The sequence below is a fragment of the Acinonyx jubatus genome, chromosome E3 (genome assembly GCF_027475565.1).
Source record: "Acinonyx jubatus isolate Ajub_Pintada_27869175 chromosome E3, VMU_Ajub_asm_v1.0, whole genome shotgun sequence".
In the NCBI taxonomy this organism is placed as follows: Eukaryota; Metazoa; Chordata; class Mammalia; order Carnivora; family Felidae; genus Acinonyx; species Acinonyx jubatus.
Window position 1 is genome coordinate 33,976,762 of NC_069398.1, and position 20,882 is coordinate 33,997,643.

General features: G+C 53.4%; 1 protein-coding gene and 1 non-coding gene across 8 annotated transcripts in view; one reads left to right on the plus strand and one right to left on the minus strand.

Moving 5' to 3' along the window:
- Window positions 1–20,882, plus strand: part of CARD11 (caspase recruitment domain family member 11) — a 136,110-nt gene that overhangs the window by 89,620 nt on the left and 25,608 nt on the right. For all 7 annotated transcript variants that reach the window (XM_027042336.2, XM_027042337.2, XM_053213001.1 and 4 more), the window contains 8 exons: window positions 1,372–1,505; window positions 12,103–12,315; window positions 13,911–14,048; window positions 14,985–15,310; window positions 18,100–18,279; window positions 19,164–19,316; window positions 19,832–19,957; window positions 20,563–20,760. In XM_027042336.2, coding sequence (XP_026898137.1) covers window positions 1,499–1,505; window positions 12,103–12,315; window positions 13,911–14,048; window positions 14,985–15,310; window positions 18,100–18,279; window positions 19,164–19,316; window positions 19,832–19,957; window positions 20,563–20,760 — 1,341 coding nt within the window. In that variant the 5' untranslated portion in view covers window positions 1,372–1,498. The remainder of the gene's footprint in view (window positions 1–1,371; window positions 1,506–12,102; window positions 12,316–13,910; window positions 14,049–14,984; window positions 15,311–18,099; window positions 18,280–19,163; window positions 19,317–19,831; window positions 19,958–20,562; window positions 20,761–20,882) is intronic.
- TRNAW-CCA (transfer RNA tryptophan (anticodon CCA)) lies at window positions 20,280–20,364 on the minus strand. Its single transcript is given in 2 exon segments — window positions 20,280–20,316; window positions 20,328–20,364. It is a non-coding gene; the product is annotated as a tRNA-Trp (tRNA).

Consider the following 20,882-nt stretch of genomic DNA (forward strand, 5'->3'; position numbering starts at 1 on the left):
ATGTTACACCCATACGGTAGTCTCTCAAGAGACGTATCCTATCAGTGTTGCAGACCTTACGACCCAAGTTCTTGAGGGTGTAATCAGAATTCTAACAGCAGAAATAGAAAGTTCAGCCTCAGTGCTGGCTGGCTCGTGTCTCATTTTTTCCAACCTGTGTTGACACGTTGGGTGCCTTTACAACCCTGTGCCAATCTGTTCTCCCTTTCTTGCCATTAAAACCCTTCTTACAGCTAATTTTGTAAAAAGCCTCTTCTTCTGATTGTGAAAGAAACGCGTGTTCTCTTGCTCTTAAATGCCGACGCGGAGAAGTAGAATTTCCGTCCGCCTCTGCTCGTGGGCCTGCGGGCCGCCTGCTGCCCTCCGCCGGGGCTCTGGGCCCAGAAGGTCACCAGCCGCCCCCAGCCTTCGCCCGGTGGCGCGTCCGTCTCCCGGCCCAGCCGCGGAGTAGGGAGGCCACGAGCAGACGAAGGGGGTGGGGTCCTCCGGAGAAGCAAGTCACTGCCACCTCCCCGGGGCCCGGGGCCTGTGACAGCTCACTCCGATCCAAGCTGACACCCGACAAGAACAGCTTCTATCAGCCCCGGGAGATCTGGTGTCACCTGTGATTAACTCTCAAAGCCGAAACCAAGCATGTTCCTGATTAAACAGTGATGTCCCAGGGTCCCTGTCACCGCTGACTAAGAGCGGTCAGTGAAGGAGCAGCTGCCTAAAGCCCCGACCACAAGGATCCCGGCAGCTGTGGGGCCGGGCGTCAGCCCCCCCCCCGCCCCACCACCTCACCTCCTCAGGGGTCGTGCCTCCCCTTGCCCCCTGCCCGGCCTTCCTCCCCGGGGCTTCTGGAGTGACTGAGCCAGGCATGTGTGACGGCCTGGTCAGTCCCTGTAAGGAGCACCACCTTGGGGAAATCAGAGAGCGCACCGTGCTCCCACCCAGACCCACAGTGTGCGGGGGCTGAAGACATAACTCACGGCAAAGGGAGCTCTCGTGGGCTCGGAATGTGGTTTGTTGCTCTTGACCTAATGAATTAGTGGCCAATTAGAGCATCTCCACTCTGCAAACACTCCTATCAAAGACTTTCTGAGGACCTTCCTCCCTGGCCAGGACTAACCCCGAGGCCACTGCCCGCCCTTCTCCCCACCCCCAGATGTCTCGGGACGGGACGCGTGGCCACTGGCCTTCCAGGCTGGCCGTGGCCCAGAACAGAAACGCTTCCTGGCCGCGGTCCCCTGCGTCACTGTCACCTGCAGAGACGTCACCGGGGGGTTCCTCACCTTTTCTTCCAAAGTGGGGCATCTCTCTGATCCTTGACTAGTTCTCTCTGTCCAACCTCCGCCCCTGTGCTAAGTCAGATTATCTTTCCTTGTATAGATTCCGGCCATCACAGCTCTAGACCCAGAGGAAGACTGGCTCGGGGAAGGACGGGCGCCAGCCCGGAGGAGTGGAAGTTGGACCTCCGTAACGGGACGGCGGCCACCGTCCACTGAGCACCGACCACATGCCAGGTACTTTGCTTATGTTGCATCCGGTGTATAAAATACAAAGCGAGGCTTAGCTGAGACTTGACAGGGATGCGGTGGGGGGAGGTTCTAGGCAGAGGGAGGTGCAGTGAGCTGGTTTGGTGAAGAACCGGGGAAGGACTGGCCGGCCTGAGACGCGATTGAGAGAAGCCGCTGGGAGCCAGCGGGAGGCAAACCGTGCAGGGCCTGGGGGCCAAGATCGAGATTTTGAACTTCACTCTAACAGCAACAGGGGGCCTCCTGATAAGCGTTTCAGGTGAATGAGGGGAGGGGAGGCGAGACCAGCAGCTGCCACAGACTTTGTCCACGGGCAGGGCATCCCTCTGTCTTGTGAAAGAGTGAGCGGAGGGGCCCTTCCTGTAACACCCGGCCCGGGAACCTTGACCTTGCTTTTCCCGCTGTTTGTAAAAAGACTGATGCGATCTAGGGTTTGACTGAGGAGTGGGGGCAGGGCCGTGACTGACGGGGGCAGGGGACCATCCGGCACGATGGGCTGTCGGGGCCTCGCGTCCGAGGGTGCGTTTCTGGGCAGGCTGTTTTCAAGGAAACTGCCCCGGCTGGATACCAGCTGCTGGGTTCATTCCAGAAAACCAGGCTGAGTCAGGCTGAGTTATAGCGAGATGTGTGGGAAGGAAATACATCTGAAATTGTGTCCACGATGGTTTTTTCTTAGAGGCTAGCGACACTGTCCATGTGTTTGCCCAAGAAGTACTGTGTGTGTGTGTGTGTGTGTGTGTGTGTGTGTGTGTGTGTGACGATGATGAAATGGACACGGGTCCCCAGCTAAGCTGCACCCCAGTCCCCAGCATCACCAGCGTCCCTGGGCGTCCCAGCCGCTGTGCTGCCCTCACCAGGGGAGCTGCCACTCTGGTTTTGACCAGTTCCTGGCTCCTCAGTGTGCTTTCGCTGGATCTCCTTGACCGCGTGGTCTAGTTGTGGATGGTTTAGAGACGTGTGTGGACAGGGTTGCTTCGGGCGTGCTCTGTAACCTGCCCCTTTGCTCCGTGTCCCGACCCGAGGTTTGTCCACGTTGATGGGCGTGGCCTTTTCCTTCGGCTCCCACCACTGTCACGTGTGGCAACAGCCCCTCTCCTGCATGGGGACGTCGGTGTGCTTTCTGGGGTCTGGATGCACGACGCAGACCAGCCCTGCACAAGCCTGCTGACCTACCGGCTGGTTTCTCTAGGGGTCGATCCAAGGAGGGAAGCCTGGGTCGTGTGGCACGTGCATCCAACCTCCTACTAGGTCAGGTCTGCCTGTTTTCCAATCCCGAAGTTTATTTCAGCCACTACGAGATGCCGGCGGGGGGGGAGTCACCGCTCACCTTGGTCTCTGGCCCTCGGGTGGGAACGCATGCGCAGAGTCACGATTCCTAATTGCGGGGGATACCATTCAGTCCAGACGACTTGTCTGCAGACCCGGGATGATCTCACCCCCCTCTGGATTGTTAGGACAATAGAAGGAGGTGACAGGTACGGGGCCTGGCACACAGCAGCAGCCCAGCCTGGGGGGGGCGCTTCGGTCCCTCTGGCAGGGTCCCCCCGCCTCCTCCGCAGTCCTGCTTGCACCCCTGCAGCTGTCCGTGCAGGCGGCTGGCTCTCACGGCCACACTCGGTGCCTCATACGGGCAGGGACCGTGCGGGAAACGTCTTTTCATCCCCTGCCCCTGGGCTCGCACTCCACCGTGGCCGGCGCTCACCCCGCTCCGCTGGTGGGGAAAGGGGTTCATGGTGTCGGACGAGCAGGCCCCGTGGCTCAGGGCGCTCAGCAAGCGGGCAGCTCTCGCAAGTTTTACTTGAGTGTGTGTGTGAAGCCGCCGAGGCGCACGGGGTATCGGTGACGGGGCGGATTGATGCTAGGCCAAGGCTGTCATTTCCGCACATAGAAGGTGGGAGGGGCCCCTTCGTGTACGTTTGGGGGACGAAAGCTTTGCGCTAGCCATTTCCTGTTTCGTTTTTATCTTCCTTTTTCCCAGCAGAGCCCACGGACAGGCCTGCTGAGGTGTGGCCGCGTGCTCCCCCGACCCCCGTCCCGGGAGGAGGGGTTTCTGTCGCGCTGGGCCCGCTGGTCACGAGCTCTACAAGTGCCCGCACGGCCTCCTGTGCCCATGAAGAGCGGCCGGAAATGCTTCTCGGCCAGACCTGCTTGTCTCCCTGTCTGGAGCTGCCCTTTAACTAATTTCCAGGCACATGCCTTTGATTCTCTTAACAAGCGTAAGCCTCTGAGCACCGGGTTCTCAGTGCACTGTGCTTAGCTAGTCTCTGTATTAAGTGGATACTATTCACTAGTCAGGAGGCTTTGGGGTGCGTTAATAGTTAATCCAGTTTTCAATGACTTAGCATTCGATTGTATTGTGTGTGAGCCCAGTGGTGGGAGAGGTCTGGGGGTGGATTCAGTGCCCAGGAGGTGACATCGAGGACCCAGGTTCTCTGCGTCTTTTTCCTCTGCCATGCTGGGGGTGTTAGCTTTGGTTCTCAGGTTGAGTCCTCAGGTCACAGGGTGGCTGCACAACCCCCAGCATCACACACACCTTCACCTGCTAACATCCAAAAGCTGGATGACAGTGTTCCTTCCTTGCGTCCCTGTCGAAGATCCAGGAAAGGCATGGCAACTGCCCCCGGCACACGTTCCCCACCCCTCCCTGCCCCAGCTTGTGTGTGGCACAATGCCCTTCACGTGCTTCTTAAACCACAGGTACAGACCAAACGAGGTCTGCTCCCTGCAGCTCAGAAGATGCCTGGCCTCCCTGAAGCACAAGGCAGCTGATTCCTGAAAAACCTGAGGATTCTCTAAGCAGGAGGGGTGGGGGGACACGGGTGGACAACATCAGTGGCTGCCACATGCTCGCTAAATGTGTCGAATCGCGTGCTTAGGATATTGAGTCTTTAAAAATAGACTAGGTAAGTACGTTCTGCTTTGTGAATAGAGATGGTCGTATGACTGTGGGTCAGGGTGAGCAGCTGCGGTGGGCCCGGTCACGTGGCACCGAACCCCAAGGCCACCACGTGGCCCGGCTGGCCATGCGTCGTATCGGCCAGAGGGCTCGTAGCGGTCGAGACTTAGGCCTGAAAGCCAGGGTTGTTGTCTGTGGAAAGCTCCCTGGATAGAGTGGGGACTGGGTCCTCGCTTTTTTTAATAAAGTTTGTTTATTTACTTTGAGAGAGAGAAAGAGCACAAGTGGGGGAGGGACAGAGAGAGAGAGAGAGAGAGAGAGAGAGAGAGAGAGAATCCCAAGCAGCCTCCACACGGTCAGCACAGAGCCCGATGCGGGGCTCGAACTCATAAACCATGAGGTCACGACCTGAGCCGAAGCCGCACACTTAACCGGCTGAGCCCCCCAGGCGCCCCTGGGTCCTCGCTTTTAATTAGCTTAAAGCGGTTGCTTGTGACGTCAGATAGGTGTGGTCCCTTGCGTTCTTCGGGTTGTGTATACGGAACCCCCGCTTTCAGCAGCTCCAATCCACGGGGAGACCCTCGGGGGCCTACGGCAGGGACCGGGCAGCACACGCGGCCAAGGCCGAGGGGGCCGGAAGGAGAGAGACCGCTCCTGCCGCGTCTCCTGGGCCTGGGGAGCGTCTCCCCAAGGCCTCACTCCACGGGCCGGCCCCCTCTGCCCGCCTCACCTTCTCTGCCTCCGCGGCCTCCAGCTGCCCGCGCCTCGGCCCCACGGCGAGCCAGCTCTGCTCACGCCCACGCCGCCTTCTGCCCGGATCCCCCCCCACTGTCTCCTTGGCCCCGCATGACACCCCCAGCCCGTGGACCGGTCCTCGGTGAGGCAGGTCAGTCCGCGGGCCAGAGGGCTTACTTGGTGCAAACAAGCAATCAGCGCCGTGGTCCTCTGAGACGTGAGTGGGGGACAAACAGAGGACACTGATGTGTCTGCCGCGCCTCATGTGGCCGTCGTCTCTGTTCACTTTTTTTTCACCCAGACCGTACAAGTAACGCACTGATACGTGCTCTGTTGTAAATACTAAGACGACATGATGTCCGAACCCTCCGTGAGCCCTAACTTCTGAACTTGCATCCCTCTTCCGGGATGCAGTCGGTATCATCGGGTTCTCTGGAACCTCTTCTCTCCCTTCCTCCCTCCCTTCCCTCTCTCTGCGTGCACGCGCGCACACCCGTAGGATCACAGTCTTGCTTGGTGGAGACTTACCTACGTGGCTCTACACAAATCCGAGGTTCCCATGGCCCCTTGTCGGGTTCAGCACTTTGCTGAAATGACTCACACACCCCAGAAGGACGTTATACTTCCTATTACAGTTTAAGGGGTGCAAAGAGCAGCACGAGAAGGCTAGAGAGGGTGGAGTCCAGAAGGGGCCCGAGTGTGGGAACCTCTGCCCCACGGGGTTGAGGTGTGCCACGCCCCCAGATGGCACATTTATTCGCCCACTCAGAAGCTCCTTGAACCCCACCGTTGAAGGATTTTTAACAGGGTTTCATTAACATAGCCATGATTGATTAAATCATTCACTCCTGATGACTGAACTCATTTTGCAGCCTCTCTCCCCTCCCTGGAGGTAGGGATGTGGGGCTGAAAGTCACAGCCCTCTAAGCACATGGTTTTCCTGGCCTCTAGCCGCCACTGGAAGGTATCTCGGGGCCCCTTAGCCAGGAGTCACCTCATTACCATCAGAGGACACTCATCACTCAGAGGGTTCCACAAGTCCTGGGAGCCTGCGACAAGAGCCAGGACGAAGACCAATTTTTTTTAATTATTATTATTATGCCACATGTATGTATTCTGAAACCTGCCTTGTTGTTTTTTTTTTTTTAAGTTTTCTTTCTTTATTTTGAGAGGGGTTGGGGGAGGGACAGAAAGAGGAAGAGAGAGAGAATCCCACGCAGGCGCCACACCATCAGCAAGGAGCCCGACGTGGGGCTCGAACCCACGAACCACGAGATCATGACCTGAGCCAAAACCAAGAGTCGGACGCTTAACTGACTGAGCCGCCCAGGTGCCCCTGAAACTTGCCTTTTTAAAACCCAGTATGTCTTAGAATGTTTTTATGTCACCACATCCCTTTAAGATGTTATTCCATTGGGGGGCGCCTGGATGGCTCAGTCGGGTAAGCATCCGATTTTGGCTCAGGTCATGTCTCAGTTCGTGGGTTTGAGCCCCGCGTCGGGTCCGTGCTGACAGCTCGGAGCCTGGAGCCTGCTTCGGATTCTGTGTCTCCCTCTCTCTCTGCCCCTCCCCCTCTTGTGCTCGCTCTCTCTCTCTCTCTCCCAAAAATAAACAAACGTTAAAAAAAAATTTTTTTTTAAGATGTTACTCAATAGTACAAAAGGATTGTGGAGTACCTACCGGTAAGTGTCTCAGATGCTTCCATTGTTTCCTCCTACAAACAGTGCCAAGCGTCCACGTAAAACATTGGGGAAAATTAAACATTTATCAGAAGAGAAATGGGTAAAAAAATTATAGCAGATTTTTGCAATGGAGTAATACATAAAACAGTCAAACTGAACAATTAACTGAATGGTCACAGGCATTCATGCCCTACTTTTAATAACGGATGGAACCACTGGCTAGAAGACCAACAAGGAAACAGAGGACTCGAACAACCATGTGCACAGACTAGACGTAACTGACATCCATAGTGCACTCCACCCAACGGCGGCAGGACACCTGCTTCTTAAGCACGCACCTGGAACACGGTCCCAGGTAGATCACACACTGGTCCACACGACAAGTGTCAACGAGCTTAAAAGGATTGAAATGATACAGAGTACGTTTTCCAACCACAATAGCATTAAATTGGAAATAAATAACAGAGAGATTTGGGGAATTCACAAACACGGGGGGACGTAAACATCACATTCCTAAATAACTAGTGGGTCAAAAATGGAATCAGAAAAGAAATTAGACAACTTTGAGGTGAATGAAAATAAAAACGCACCGTCCCGAAGCGTAAGGGATGCAGCTGAAGTGGTGCTTGAAGGGAAATTCGTAGCCCCAGTGTTTTTATTTAAAAAGATGTCAGTAGCCTAGCTTTTCACCTTATGAAACTAGAAAAAGAAGAGCAAACTAAACCCAAAGTAAGCAGGAGGAAGGAAATAATAAAGATTAGTACAGAAATAAGTGACTTAGAGGAGGGCAATAGAGAGAAGGCAGTAAAACCAAAAGTTGGTTCTTCTTGGTTTTTATTATTTTTTTTACTTGAGAATATTCGACACACAATGTTACACTAGTTTCAGGTAAAAAGATGTTCTTTGAAATAACAAAATTGACAAACTTTAGCTAGACCGACCAAGGGAAAAAGAAAGAGGTCTCCCCCTTCTCTCCCCCTCCCCCTTTCCCTCCCCCTCCCCTTGTATCCTTCCTCTCCCTCACCCCTCTGCTTCTCACTCCCTCCCCCCTTCCCTCCCTCCCTCCCTCCCTCCCTCCCTCCCTCTCTCTCTCTCTCTCTCTCTCTCTCTCACTCTCATAAGAATGACAGGCCAGGAACTGAGAAGAGAGAAGCCCTGGTTTCAAAATATGATGGCAGGGACAGTGAGAAGTTAAAATACTTTGTTCCCCCTAATTAAGGCAAAACATCCCTCATTAGAGTTTCAAGGGCACGTAGCTCCAGGAGAACATGATTCTGATTAGCAGAATCAGAGATAAAAGAGAGAACATTACTACCAACCTTACATAAATAAAAACGCTATACAGGAGTAATATGGGCAACTGTTTCCAATAAATTAGACAACAGATGAAATGGACAAATACCTCCAAAGACACGAACTACTGAAACTGACTCAAGGAACACAGGAAATCTGAGCAGACCTGTAACAAGTAAAGAATTAGTAATCAAAAACCTGCCTGCAAAGAAGAGCCTGGGCCCAGATGTCCTCCCTGGTGAATTCTACCAAACAAAGGAGAAAACTCTTCACACACACTCTTCCAAAGAATAGAAAAACAGGGAACATTTCCCAACTATTCTATGAGGCCAGTATTACCCCAATATCAAAACCATCGCAAGTAAAAAAAAAAAAAATTACTGATTAATATCTCTTATGAACAAAGATGCAAAAATCCTCAAAAATATGCTACCAAATTGAATCCAACAGCATATAAAAATAATTACACACCATGACTAAGTGGGCTTTATATCAAGAATGCAAGGTTTTTCTAGTGCCTGAAAATCAATTAATGTAATACACCGTATTAACAGAATCAAAACCAAAAGCCACATGGCAATCCTAATGGATGCAGAAAAAGCACTAACATCAAATGCCCTTTCATGACAAAAGCGCTCAACAAACCAGGAATGTAAGGGGTATCTCCCAACCTGATAAAGGGTATCTAAACTCCCTCCACACTTATACCCCCCCAACCAAACAGCATTATACTTAATGACAAAAGAATTGATGCTTTTCCCCTAAGATTAAGAACAAGACAAGTTTATCTATTCTTGCCACTCCTATTTAGCATTGTGCTGGAGGTGCTAGCCAGGGCAATTAGACAAGAAAAAGAATTAAAAGGCATCCAGATTGAAAAGAAGGAAGTAAAACTATCTCCAACTGTAGATGACATTATCTCGTATAGAGAAAAATCGTAGGGATTCCACTAGCAAACTATTAGCACTAGGAAATCATTTTGGTCACATTGCAGGATAAGAGATCAATAGAGAAAAATCAATTGTGTGTTTATACGCTAGCAGTGAACATCCCACAAATGAAATGAAGAAAATAGTTCACGTCTACGGTGTCATCAAAAAGAATAAAATACTTCGGAACACATTTAGCAAAAGAAGTTCAAGACTTGTACCCTGAAAACTACAAAACATTGCTGGAAGAAATGAAAGATCTAAATAAATGAAAAGACACCACGTCTTCATAGACCATAAGACAATACACCTAGATAATAATACTCTCCAAGTGTATCTACATATTCAGTGGGTTCAGCAGCAAAATCCCCAGTACTTTTTCTCGCAGATTGATCCTTAAATTCATATGGAATTGCAAGGGGCTGTGACTAACCAAAACAATATTAAAAAGAAGGAACGAGGTCAGAGGACTCATACTTTTCAAAACTCACTACACATCTACGGTAACAAAGACAGTGTGATGCTAGCATAAATAGACATATAGGCCGATGCAATAGATGTGAGAGCCCAGAAATAAACACAAGTTGATTTTTGACAAAGGTGCCAAGGCCATTCAATGGGGAAAGAATAATCTTTTCAATAAATTATGTTGGGACAATTAAGTATCCACCTGAAAAGAACACAGTTGAGGGGTGCCTAGGCAGCTCAGTCAGTTAAGTGTCCAAGTTCAGCTCCGGTCATGATCTCACGGTTCATGAGTTTGAGCCCTGCATCAGGCTCCATGCTGACAGCTCAGAGCCTGTTTGGGATTCTCTGAGTCCCTCTCTCTCTGCCCCTCCCTGACTCACGCTCTCTCTCTCTCAAAATAAATGAATAAACTTAAAAAAAAAAGAAACATTGGAACCTTTACCTCACACCATAGACAAATATTAATTCAAAATGCATCATGGGCATAAATGTGAGGGCTAAAAGGATAAAACTCTTAGAAAAAAATAGAAGCAATTCTTCATAGCCTTGAGTTAGGCAATGGTCTTTTAGATATACACCAAATAAACTGGACTACATCAAAACTAAAATCTTTTGGGGACGCCTGAGTGGTTCAGTCGGTTAAGCGTCTGACTTCAGCTCAGCTCATGATCTCATGGCTTGTGAGTTCGAGCCCCGTGTCGGGCTCTGTGCTGACAGCTCAGAGCCTGGAGCCTCCTCAGATTCTGTGTCTTTCTCTCTCTCTCTGCCCCTTCCCTGCTCACACTCTGTCTCCCTCTGTCTCTCAAAAATAAATAAAAACGTTTAAAAATTAAAAAAAAAAAACAACTAAAAGCTTTTGTGCTGCAAATAAACCCTTTAAGAAAGTGAAAATATAACCAACAGAATGGGAGGAAATGCTTACAAATCACGTATCTGAGGAGGGACTTAATGCAGATCACATAAAGAATTCCTACCACTTAATAATAAGGACAAACAACCCAATTTAAAAATGGACAAAGGGTTTGAACACAGATGGTCAATATGCACATGAAAGGATGCTCAATGTCATTAGTCATTAGAGAAATGCGAATGAAAACCACCCTGACCTACCACTTCCCACCCACGCAGATGGCCAGAGTGAAAAGACAGACAACCACAAGTGTTGGCAAGGATGTGGGTAACAGAGCCCTCGGACATTGCTAGCAGGAATGTAAATTGGTGCAGGCACTCTGCCAGTTCCTCAGAATGTAAACCGTGGGCTTTCCGTGTGGCTCAGCTTTTCCCCCATCTCCGTATCTGCCCACGGCATATAAAAACATAGGTCTACACAAAAACCCATACATGTCTCTTCATAACAACCTAATTTATAATAGCCAATAAATAGAAGCCACCCAAACGTTCACCAGTGGATGGATAAACGATGTGATGTGGCCATACAGTGAAAAATTAATCATCAGTAGGAAGAGATGAAGTGTTGAAATATGCTACAGCATGGATGAGCCGTCGAAATGTTCTACTCGAGGTGCCTGGGAGGGTCAGTCGGTTAAGCGTCCGACTTCAGCTCAGTTCGTGGTCTCACGGTTGGTCTCACGGTTCGTGGGTTCGAGTCCCGCGTGGGGCTCCGTGCTGACAGCTCAGAGCCTGGAGCTGCTTCAGATTCTGTGTCTCCCTCTCCCTCTGCCCCTCCCCTGCCGACACTACGTCTCTCTCTCGCTCTGTCTCGCTCGCTCTCTCTCAAAAATAAACATGAAAATTTTTTTTAATTTTTTAAAAAACGTTCTGCTCAGTGAAAGGAGCCAGTCACAGAAGACCATCTGTCATGTGATTCCACTCCTATGAAACATCCAGAATAGATAAATCTGTAGAGACAGAAAGTAGATTAGTGGGTGCCTCCCACTGGGGGGCAGGTGCTGGAGGGAGAAGGGGAGGAGACAGCTAATGGGGTGATGGCGTTTCTTTTGGGGTTGATGATGAAAATGTCCTAAAATTAATTGTAATGGTTGCACAACTCTGTGAATATACTAAAAACTACTGGATTGTACCCATTGGATTTTAAAAGGTGAATCGTATGGCACATGAATTATATCTCAATAAAACTGTTTCTTTAAAAAAAAATGAATTAGACCTGTATGTATCAAGGTAGATAAATCTCAAAAGATGTAGAAAGAAAAAAGCAAGTTCAAGAAGGAAACAAGGAAGCATACAATATGATGTCTTTTACGTGAAATTGTAAAACAAAAAACAATACTATATATTGTTTGGGGGAAGATAAATTCTTAGTAAGATATAAAAACTTGGATGGAAAGGATATATTCCAACTGCAAAACTTCCGCCCTCTCTCCATAAATAATTTTTTAAAAATTTTATGGCTTATTTGTCCATTGTTTATGTGTAGCATGTAAGAAAAATATATCTGCGTTCGTGTCCTTTCCATTCCGAAATAAGAGGTAAAATGCCATATGTACTTGGGTCTACTTTTTTTTAACTCAACAACATATTCTAGAGCTCACGCTAAAAGAGTTCATGGAGCTATTCCAGGGAGGCTCCTTTATTAACCTTGTCGGGGCTTACGTCCAAAAAAGGAGGAGGGCCAGAGACGGACGACTATATGGAGACACTGAAGGATGAGGAGGACGCCTTGTGGGAGAACGTGGAGTGCAACCGGCACATGTTGAGTCGCTACATCAACCCAGCCAAGCTCACCCCCTACCTGCGCCAGTGCAAGGTCATCGATGAGCAGGATGAGGACGAAGTGCTCAGTGCACCCATGCTGCCGTCCAAGATCAACCGGGCAGGTGACCTTAGGAACCCCCCGGGGGAGAGGGGGGTGACCTCTTGTGACAGCTTCAGGAAATGCGCTCTAGTGGGCTGTACCAAGGCCAAATGTCTCCAGGTCAGGGATTTTTAAACAGGCGTCAACAGACTTCTGCCCACCCCGTCCCCCCAACCAAACTCTATGCAGAATTGAGAGGGTCCGTGAACTTGGATGGGGGGGGGGGGGTTGCATCTTCATATTACTAGCCTAAAGTGAGATTTAGCGTCTCCATCAATTATGAATGTAGGTAGGCAGTAAATCACGGTAGTGATTAGCAGTGCCTGTGATGCTGTATGGCAACAATAAGAATTACAGACTTCATACCTCACTGCAGCTGTTACAGCTCTTCCAAAACACCATTTACACTCATCTCACCCTCAAAGTTATAGTGGTTCTCACACCAGCCAAGAGATGGTGTTAATGCATTGGCAAAGGAGCACTTTTATTACTGAATCGCAAATTTAATATTTGATAACAGCGTCTTATTAGAATGGATTCCCTTTATCATCCAGTTCCTTTTTATCTGTTTAAAAATACCATCCTGAGACTTTTCCAGACTGTCCAGGGGTCCATGACACTTTATCACATTCTTCAAAGGTATGGGTAAGGTTTGTAAAGTTGTTTTGGTTTCATATATATATATACACACGCGCACGCGCGCATAAACACCTGTATGCACAAGGCCACGATGTAACATACATTTCTTTCTGTGGCTCACAGTTGAAAAGGTTTGAAAATCACTTCCCCACAGTACGCCTGGTGATAAGTAGCTCAAACGCTGTGACTCTCTTTTGCATACACGACAGACGTCACTAACCACAGCTTGCTTTCCTACTGGGCTCCCGTGTCACTTCAGAATCCCTCTCAACACATGCTCCAGGCAGCCTCACCAAACAATCAGTTAACACGAGATGAAACTTATTTATCACGTCTATCCTGGGGGAAAGGTAGGGAGTTTGGGGACCTCCCAGGAAGAACTATCTGAAAATAAAACGTTTGAGGAAGGGCCAAGAAATGTTAAGTGACGAGTGGAATCAGGAGAGAAACAGAAACGCTGAGCAAATTACATTAAGGTTAGAGATGTTTCCGGACTAGGAGATAATCCCGCAAATCGTGGAGCTGTGCCTGCTTCCTGGGACTTCCCAGCTCTCCGCCCACAGATCCGTCTTCCTGCTCTGAATCTCAGAAAACCATACATTTTCTATAATTGCTGTTGTACTTCCAACCTCCTTCAATCACAGAAGACCTGGGGCCTGTATGGTTAATTTTAGCCCCGGTCAACTGGCAAGCTCTTTGAAACCGTGGGTTTCCCGTAACTGCAATTCCATTTATCCTCGTTCCACCAATTTCTTAGAGAAAGGAAAACTAACAGCCACTGAATCCCTGTTGAGGGCCTGGCACTTTGATTGACGGTATCTGGACTCCCAGATACAGCCCGAGAGTGACAGGATGTGGCGAGGCTGTCTTCCTAGAGTTCACTGAGGGATGTGAGCCCAGGATAAGACTGGCTACGGAGACCTGCGCCCAGTCAGAACCGGACTTGTCTTCTCACCGGGCCCACTTCCGTCCCCCTAGGCCGACTGTTGGATATTCTACACACAAAGGGCCAGAGGGGCTATGTGGTCTTCTTGGAGAGCCTGGAATTCTACTACCCAGAACTGTACAAACTGGTGACTGGAAAGGAGCCCACCCGGAGATTCTCTACCATTGTGGGTAAGAGGCTTTGCCATCAGGAGTATTTGAACTCTGGCGGAAGTGCGTGCGCGTGTGTGTGTGTGTGTGTCTCCGGTGGTAGGACACTTCTAAAGCTATGAACCTATGACATTGTGACAGTGTCCCTGTGGCACTTGTGGGCTGTCAACCACTCATTTCTGCCTGATGATCAAGGACAGACGATCCGGTCCTTGCCTTGCCTACTGTCTTGCCAGTATCCCTGGGCCAGAGCCCTTGGTAATCGCGTTAGCTTCCCTCCCTAAATGTTCTCGGAACAGCCTTCTGCCCATCTCCCCCACTACCCCAGTCCACGCTCCTCCAGCCCCGTCCACTCTCTGCATCCATTCCGGCTCTGCTCCCTGCTTTCTCCACTCCTCCTGTTGCCCTCCCCTCCGGCAACCTTTCACGGTTTTCCACCGCATCCAACTAAAGGCCCAGGCCTTCGTTGGGGCCCACCAAGCCCACTCGCTCCTGCCCCGGCTGACACTCCCAGCCTCGCTCTGCCTCTCCCTCTCTCCGGACTCCAGCCACGTCGGTCTGCCTTCGGTTTCCTAAACGTGCCGAGTGCCCCCATCCTCCCCGTAGGGCTTTGGCAGTGTTTTTCCACCTTTCTAGAACGTGTTTAACTCCCTCGGCCTTTCAGCTCCACCATCGGGGAGCCTTCCGAGCCCTCTGCCCACCAGGCTGGACCTGGCCCCCTGCTGCCCGCGTTCATAGCCCCCGCGCCTCTTCTTTGCGAAAGCCTCTCCATCTGGGGTTCTGTCAGTGCGGGGTCGTCTGCCGGGTCGGTGTCCGTCTGCTTCCCGCCGGAAGCCCGGCCGAGGCCGTCCGGCTCGCCCCGAGAGCCCGGGGCCTGGGGGGCAGTGGGAGCTCGCTGACGCGTCGGCGCGTGCGGGAGCCAACGGGACCCCCTCCGCTCCCCCCACCTCTCCGCAGTGGAGGAGGGCCACGAGGGCCTCACGCACTTCCTGATGAACGAGGTCATCAAGCTGCAGCAGCAGATGAAGGCCAAGGACCTGCAGCGGTGCGAGCTGCTGGCCAAGTCGCGCCAGCTGGAGGACGAGAAGAAGCAGCTGACGCTGACGCGGGTGGAGCTGCTGACCTTCCAGGAGCGGTACTACAAGATGAAGGAGGAGCGCGACAGCTACAACGACGAGCTGGTCAAGGTGAAGGACGACAACTACAACCTGGCCATGCGCTACGCCCAGCTCAGCGAGGAGAAGAACATGGCGGTCATGAGGAGCCGAGACCTCCAACTCGAGGTGAGCGGCAGGCGCGGGGGGCCCGCGGGCTCGAGGCCGCCACGCGGGCGGGTGCGGGCAGGCGCACACGGGCCGCCGGCGCCGCTCCGTCCGCTGGGCGAGGGGGACGGGAGGGCACGGTGTTCTCCGCGGGCGGGGTGCCTGCACCCGCCGTGCGCCTGCGCAGGCCTACCCAGCGCAGCTTGGCGCCGGTGCAGGGCCCGGAGCCACCCCGCGCATGTGCAGACATGCGCACACGGACCCACTGGGGCTCCCTGCCACCGGCTGGGGCCCAGAGCCACCGTGCGCATGTGCAGACCTGTGCTCGCAGTCCTGTGCAAAGCCGGGTGAGGTGGAGAGGTGGCGAACCCAGGGGCCTAGACTGTGAGTGAGTGGCTCCCGGGAAAACCAGGGAGGAGACGGACGGAGCCCTTGTCTTTTAGACCAAGACTCTGCTCAGCTGTATCCGCAGAGCTCAGCGTGGCACCGTGGGGTGGTCAGTACGCTTATCGGTGAACAATCCACCAGCCAAATGATTGATGTCATTAACGAGTTTACCTCCAAAATGGAGAAGGGGAAGGAGCATTTGCTTAACTCATTCATCCCTCTAATTTACTGAGTGCCGCCGTGCACCAGGCTCTTTTCCAGGGATGCATAACTCAAGACCAAGGCCCGGCTGTCAGGGAGCTCACATGCTAATCAGAAAACAAATACATAAAGAGCTGGTAGTAATAAGTGCTATTAAGAAGAAGGAAGAAAAGAGTGAGGATAGGGAGTGGGGCTCGCTCTTTTAACAAGGAAGGTCAGGAAGGGTCTCTGAGAAGGGAATGCATGAGTAGAGGTCTGAGGACAGAGAGGGAGCCAGCCACGTGAGGCCCTGGGGAAGAGCAAAGAACAAATAAAAGGCCCCAAGTAGGGGGCGTGCTCGCTGGAGAACCAGCGAGAGTGCCGATAGGGGCCGGAGCCACGTGAGCAAGGGGCACAGAGAGATGGCCAAGGTCCGGCTCGTAAGGGCATGGTAAGACCTTTGGAACCTACTCTATTCGTGAAGGGAAGCCACTGAAGGATTGAGAGCTGGAGAGTGACAACTGATTTATATCTAGAAGGATTACTTTGGCTGCTGGGTGGAAAATAGACTCGGAATATTTATGAAGCACCTGCCATGTGTAAGGCCCAGTGCTAAGCACTGGGGGGACACGGGGATAAATAACCCGACTTCTGCTCGGGTCACTTACAATTTAGTTGAAGCAGACAGATCAGTAAACAATGCACTAGGATTCAGGTGAATTAAGTCAGTGACGTAGCAGGCAGTAGACCATTTCTGTCAAAAGCCATGAGTCTTGACGTCCTGTACATTTGAGTTTGAATCTGACTCCTAGCCTCTGGCTTTGTCCCTGAGTTGGCTTTTGGCCTCGGTTTCCTCATTTGTCAACGGCAGTAATGAAAACGACCCCTGTGCCCTAGGATTGCTGAAACCCAGCACTGTAAGTCTTTGGCAAAGTGGCTGGCCCAGGAAGCACCCCGCCGTGCTAGCCCTCCGTGCCCACTTGGATGGGACTGGGGATCTGGACCCAGCACCGGGCCCTGGGGCTGACCTTCCAAGATGCCGAGGAGGATTTTTTTTTTTTTTTTTTTTTTTTTTTTTTTTGCGTGACCAGGAGGAGAGGTGTCTGTGCTGTCATAGCTAGGGCTCGGAGACCTGAACCTGTGGCGGCGACTTACGAGTTTCTCTTCTATGACTTTGTCCTGCGTTGTATTTCCTTGGAGATGTGGTAATAGTGAGACACGTGCCTAGAACGTGAAAGAACATCTGGCCGGCAGAGTCCCTAGGTCATTCCTGAGCCCCAGACCGCTTCCTTGCGTGCCTCTCTCTTCCTTGCTTCCCTTCCACGGGGGCACCACAGTAGTTCCTTGCTAAAGCCACCACCCCCTGCCTGCGAGGCATCTTGCGATCCTTCTCCCCTATCGCCAAGCCTATATTGAGAAAGGGTGCTCACCCCTTTGGTCCCCCACTTCCCTGCAGCCCTTGAAAGCAGTCTTGATTCGGATGTTTTATGTGGTCGATCAGTTTAGGGAGGCAGACACGCTTAGTGACAAAGGTCTGAGAAGTCTTCTCCTGGTCCCACTCCCTGGCACTCCCCTCTCTAGGGGTAAAGCTCAGCACGTCGCCACTTGCCCCATTTCCAGACATAGTCATTATCTTGTCTACGAAGCCACTCTTTCAGCCCTGTGGGTCGGTTCTTTAGGTCAGAGATGCTGCGAATCCAGAGAGCCTCACGCTGTTCTTTTTGCATCAGTGCGAAGCTTGTCCAGATAGAATTTTGTGGGAAACCCGCGGGGACAAACCTGTACCGGCTGCTCTGGGGTCAAGTCAGGGCGGCAGAGCCCAGAACCCTGAGCTCTTGGCCCCCTCGCTCCCTGTAGATAACATGGGTTCTTGAGGGGAGACCCCGAGTCTGAGAATCAGACTCAGGGCCACCGAGAAAGGCACTGGAGTGGGTTCCATACCTGGGGGGAGACACCTTCCCCCATTCTGCAGTCTGGTCCACCCCATAAAAGTTACCCCGGGGAAGTTGCTAAGGGACATACAGTGCTTTTTGGAGCTCTCTTAAATTAGCAGGTCAGGAGGTCTCGTCGACAAGGAAGTGGTGCTATGTTTTGCCGGGAAAGGTTTCTTTGAGCCCTTCCCCGTCGCTGCCTGGAAGAAGGGGGGTGGGGCAGGCATCACTCAGGTTGTGCGGAAAGTCCAACGGGGTCTGGGGGAGTGCTGCCTCTCCCTCATTCTCCCCGGGGCACCTTGGGCGTTTCAGATCGACCAGCTCAAGCACCGGTTGAATAAGATGGAGGAGGAGTGTAAGCTGGAGAGGAACCAGTCGCTGAAACTGAAGAACGACATTGAGAATCGGCCCAAGAGGGAGCAGGTCCTGGAACTGGAGCGGGAGAACGAGATGCTGAAGACCAAAATCCAAGAGCTGCAGTCCATCATCCAGGTGAGGGCCGGGGCAGGGCTGCGTATGGAAGGGGCCGAGCCCGGTCTGGGCGTCAGCCCCTCTTGCCGACCTCAGGGCCCCTCGGCCATTCGCGGCATCCCTGGGTGCCTCAGTTTCCCCCTCCGTACAGCAAGGTGGCCACACCGCCCGCTTCTCGGGAGCGTGCCGTTACGTGAGGTGATACTTGGGACAGGGTGTCCATAATTCGTGTCCGTTCCCACGGAGGCCGCCGCCCGGGCTCTGTGACAAACCCAGCTGCCCTTACAGATCCCGAGAAATTCAACTCTCAGCTCCCTGGGATTCGTTAAAACATCAGGGGTCTCCGGGCGTTTCCCACCACGGAACGGTTTACAGGGGTGAATGAGGAGGCAGGGGAGGGGTAGCAGCCCCGAACACCTCTGCAAGGAGAGGAAGAAAGGCTCTCTCGCCGCTCCCCCCTCAGTTACTCCCCCGGGATCGGCTGCCTGGTGTTGGAGGTGAGGATTTGGAGCAGAGAATGAATCTGGGTTAATCGAAGCAGATTAATTGATATTTCAGGGGAAGCATCGGGACGGGGGAATCAGCCCTGTCTTTGCTTCACATTTCACCTGTGAGATGTCTGGACAGATGGCACTGCTCCTCTCGGCTCTGATAAGAGCGAGGACAGAACGATAGGCATCAGGATGTTCCTGAGCAGGAGTGGGGTTTATGCTTCTTTCCAGGTGATAAAATTCTTAAATAGTAAGCCGCTTAAGGATCCCAAGAGACAGCGACTCTTTCCCTGCTTCCCTGGCACAGAGTCTCCTGCCCTCACGGTGCCCGTGGCGGGCTCTGCTGTGCCCTGCCTTCCCGGTCCCCCGGGCCCCCCGCCGCACCCCACCCAGCATGGTTAACCACCCCCCCAGGCCGGGAAGCGCAGCCTGCCCGACTCGGACAAGGCCATCCTGGACATCCTGGAGCACGACCGCAAGGAGGCTCTGGAGGACCGGCAGGAGCTCGTCAACAAGATCTACAACCTGCAGGAGGAGGTCCGCCAGGCAGAGGAGCTGCGGGACAAGGTGGGAGCCCCAGGGTGGAGGGGCGCCCCCCCCCCCCCCCCAGCCAGTGCCCTCGGCCGGCCTTCTCACCAGGGAGCCCCTGTGTGCTCCTGCGTGCTTGTGAGACCTCCCCGGCCCTCCGGGTCTCCTCTGGAGACCAGGTCTGACCCCAGGACAGATTGCCCACGCATGCCGGCCTTGGCACCTTGCGGTTATCTGTGAATCGTGGCAAGCGTCCCCCTGGCCTCTGCCTTCCGTGGCCTGCAGTCGGGGCAGGGAGGGCGCACGGTCTCTGCCCTGTCCCACCCGCCCCGGCCCGGCAGTCCCTGGCGCATGGTGGGTGTGAGGCACGTCTCGGTCACTTGGCCGGCTCCCGTGGCCCCCGCCACCCAGACGGGCGTCAGAAGGACGTGCGATGCGGGGCGGGACAGGCCGGCTCCGGCTGGCGGGCCGGCCGGGAGGCGCCAGCGGGAGACGGCTGCCACGGAGCGGCCGAGCGCTGGGTGCGAGCACCGGCCTCTCCCCGTGGTGTGCAGTACCTGGAGGAAAAGGAGGACCTGGAGCTGAAGTGCTCGACGCTGAGCAAGGACTGCGAGATGTACAAGCACCGCATGAGCACCGTCATGCTGCAGCTGGAGGAGGTGGAGCGCGAGCGGGACCAGGTGCGGGCGGGGCCGGAGCCGGGCAAGAGCCGGTGTCTGGGTCAGACGGCCGCGTTCGGGCCCTGGCCCATCAGATGTGTGGCTCCGGGGAAGCCCCGCCCCTCCGTGCCCCCACCTGGGGGCGCTGAGGGCACCACCACCCCGTCCCTCAGGGCCGCCCCGGGCTCCTGGAAGCCGCGGGACGCATAGCGGCCATCACCTGCACTGGTTTTTTTTTTTTCTTTTTTAAGAAGCGTTTATTTATTTTTGAGAGAGAGCGGGAAGTAGGGGAGGGGCAGACGGGGGCAGAGGATCCGAAGCGGGCTCTGCACGGACTGCAGAAAGCCTGACGCGGGGCTCGAACCCGCAAACCACCAGATCATGCCCTGAGCTGGAGTCGGACGCTCAACCGACTGAGCCACCCAGGCGCCCCCATCCTGTTGAGGAAAGTAGCGATTTAAACGCCCAAGCGTTGGGGTCGAGAAAAGAGCGGGAGCCGACGTGGCCGACCCCTGGGCCGGGAAGTGGGTGTCCCGCTTCTGATTTGGGTGGTGCAGGCGGGGTAAAGAACCACGGCGGCCTTGTCCTCCCCACCCCTCTGCCTCCTCCCCACCCGCCCCCCGCAGGCCTTCCATTCCCGGGACGAAGCGCAGACCCAGTACTCGCAGTGCTTGATCGAGAAGGACAAGTACAGGAAGCAAATCCGAGAGCTGGAGGAGAGGAATGACGAGATGAGAATCGAGATGGTCCGGCGGGAGGCCTGCATCGTCAACCTGGAGAGCAAGCTTCGGCGCCTGTCCAAGGACAGCGGCAGCCTCGACCAGGTGGGGATGCACGGGGCTGGGCGTGTCCCCCGCACCCGACACCGGGGCCTCCCACGCCGCCGGTGGCCCAGCAGGGTCACCGCCCCCGTGCAGCGGCCCTTCCCTGCCGCACCCAGGATACC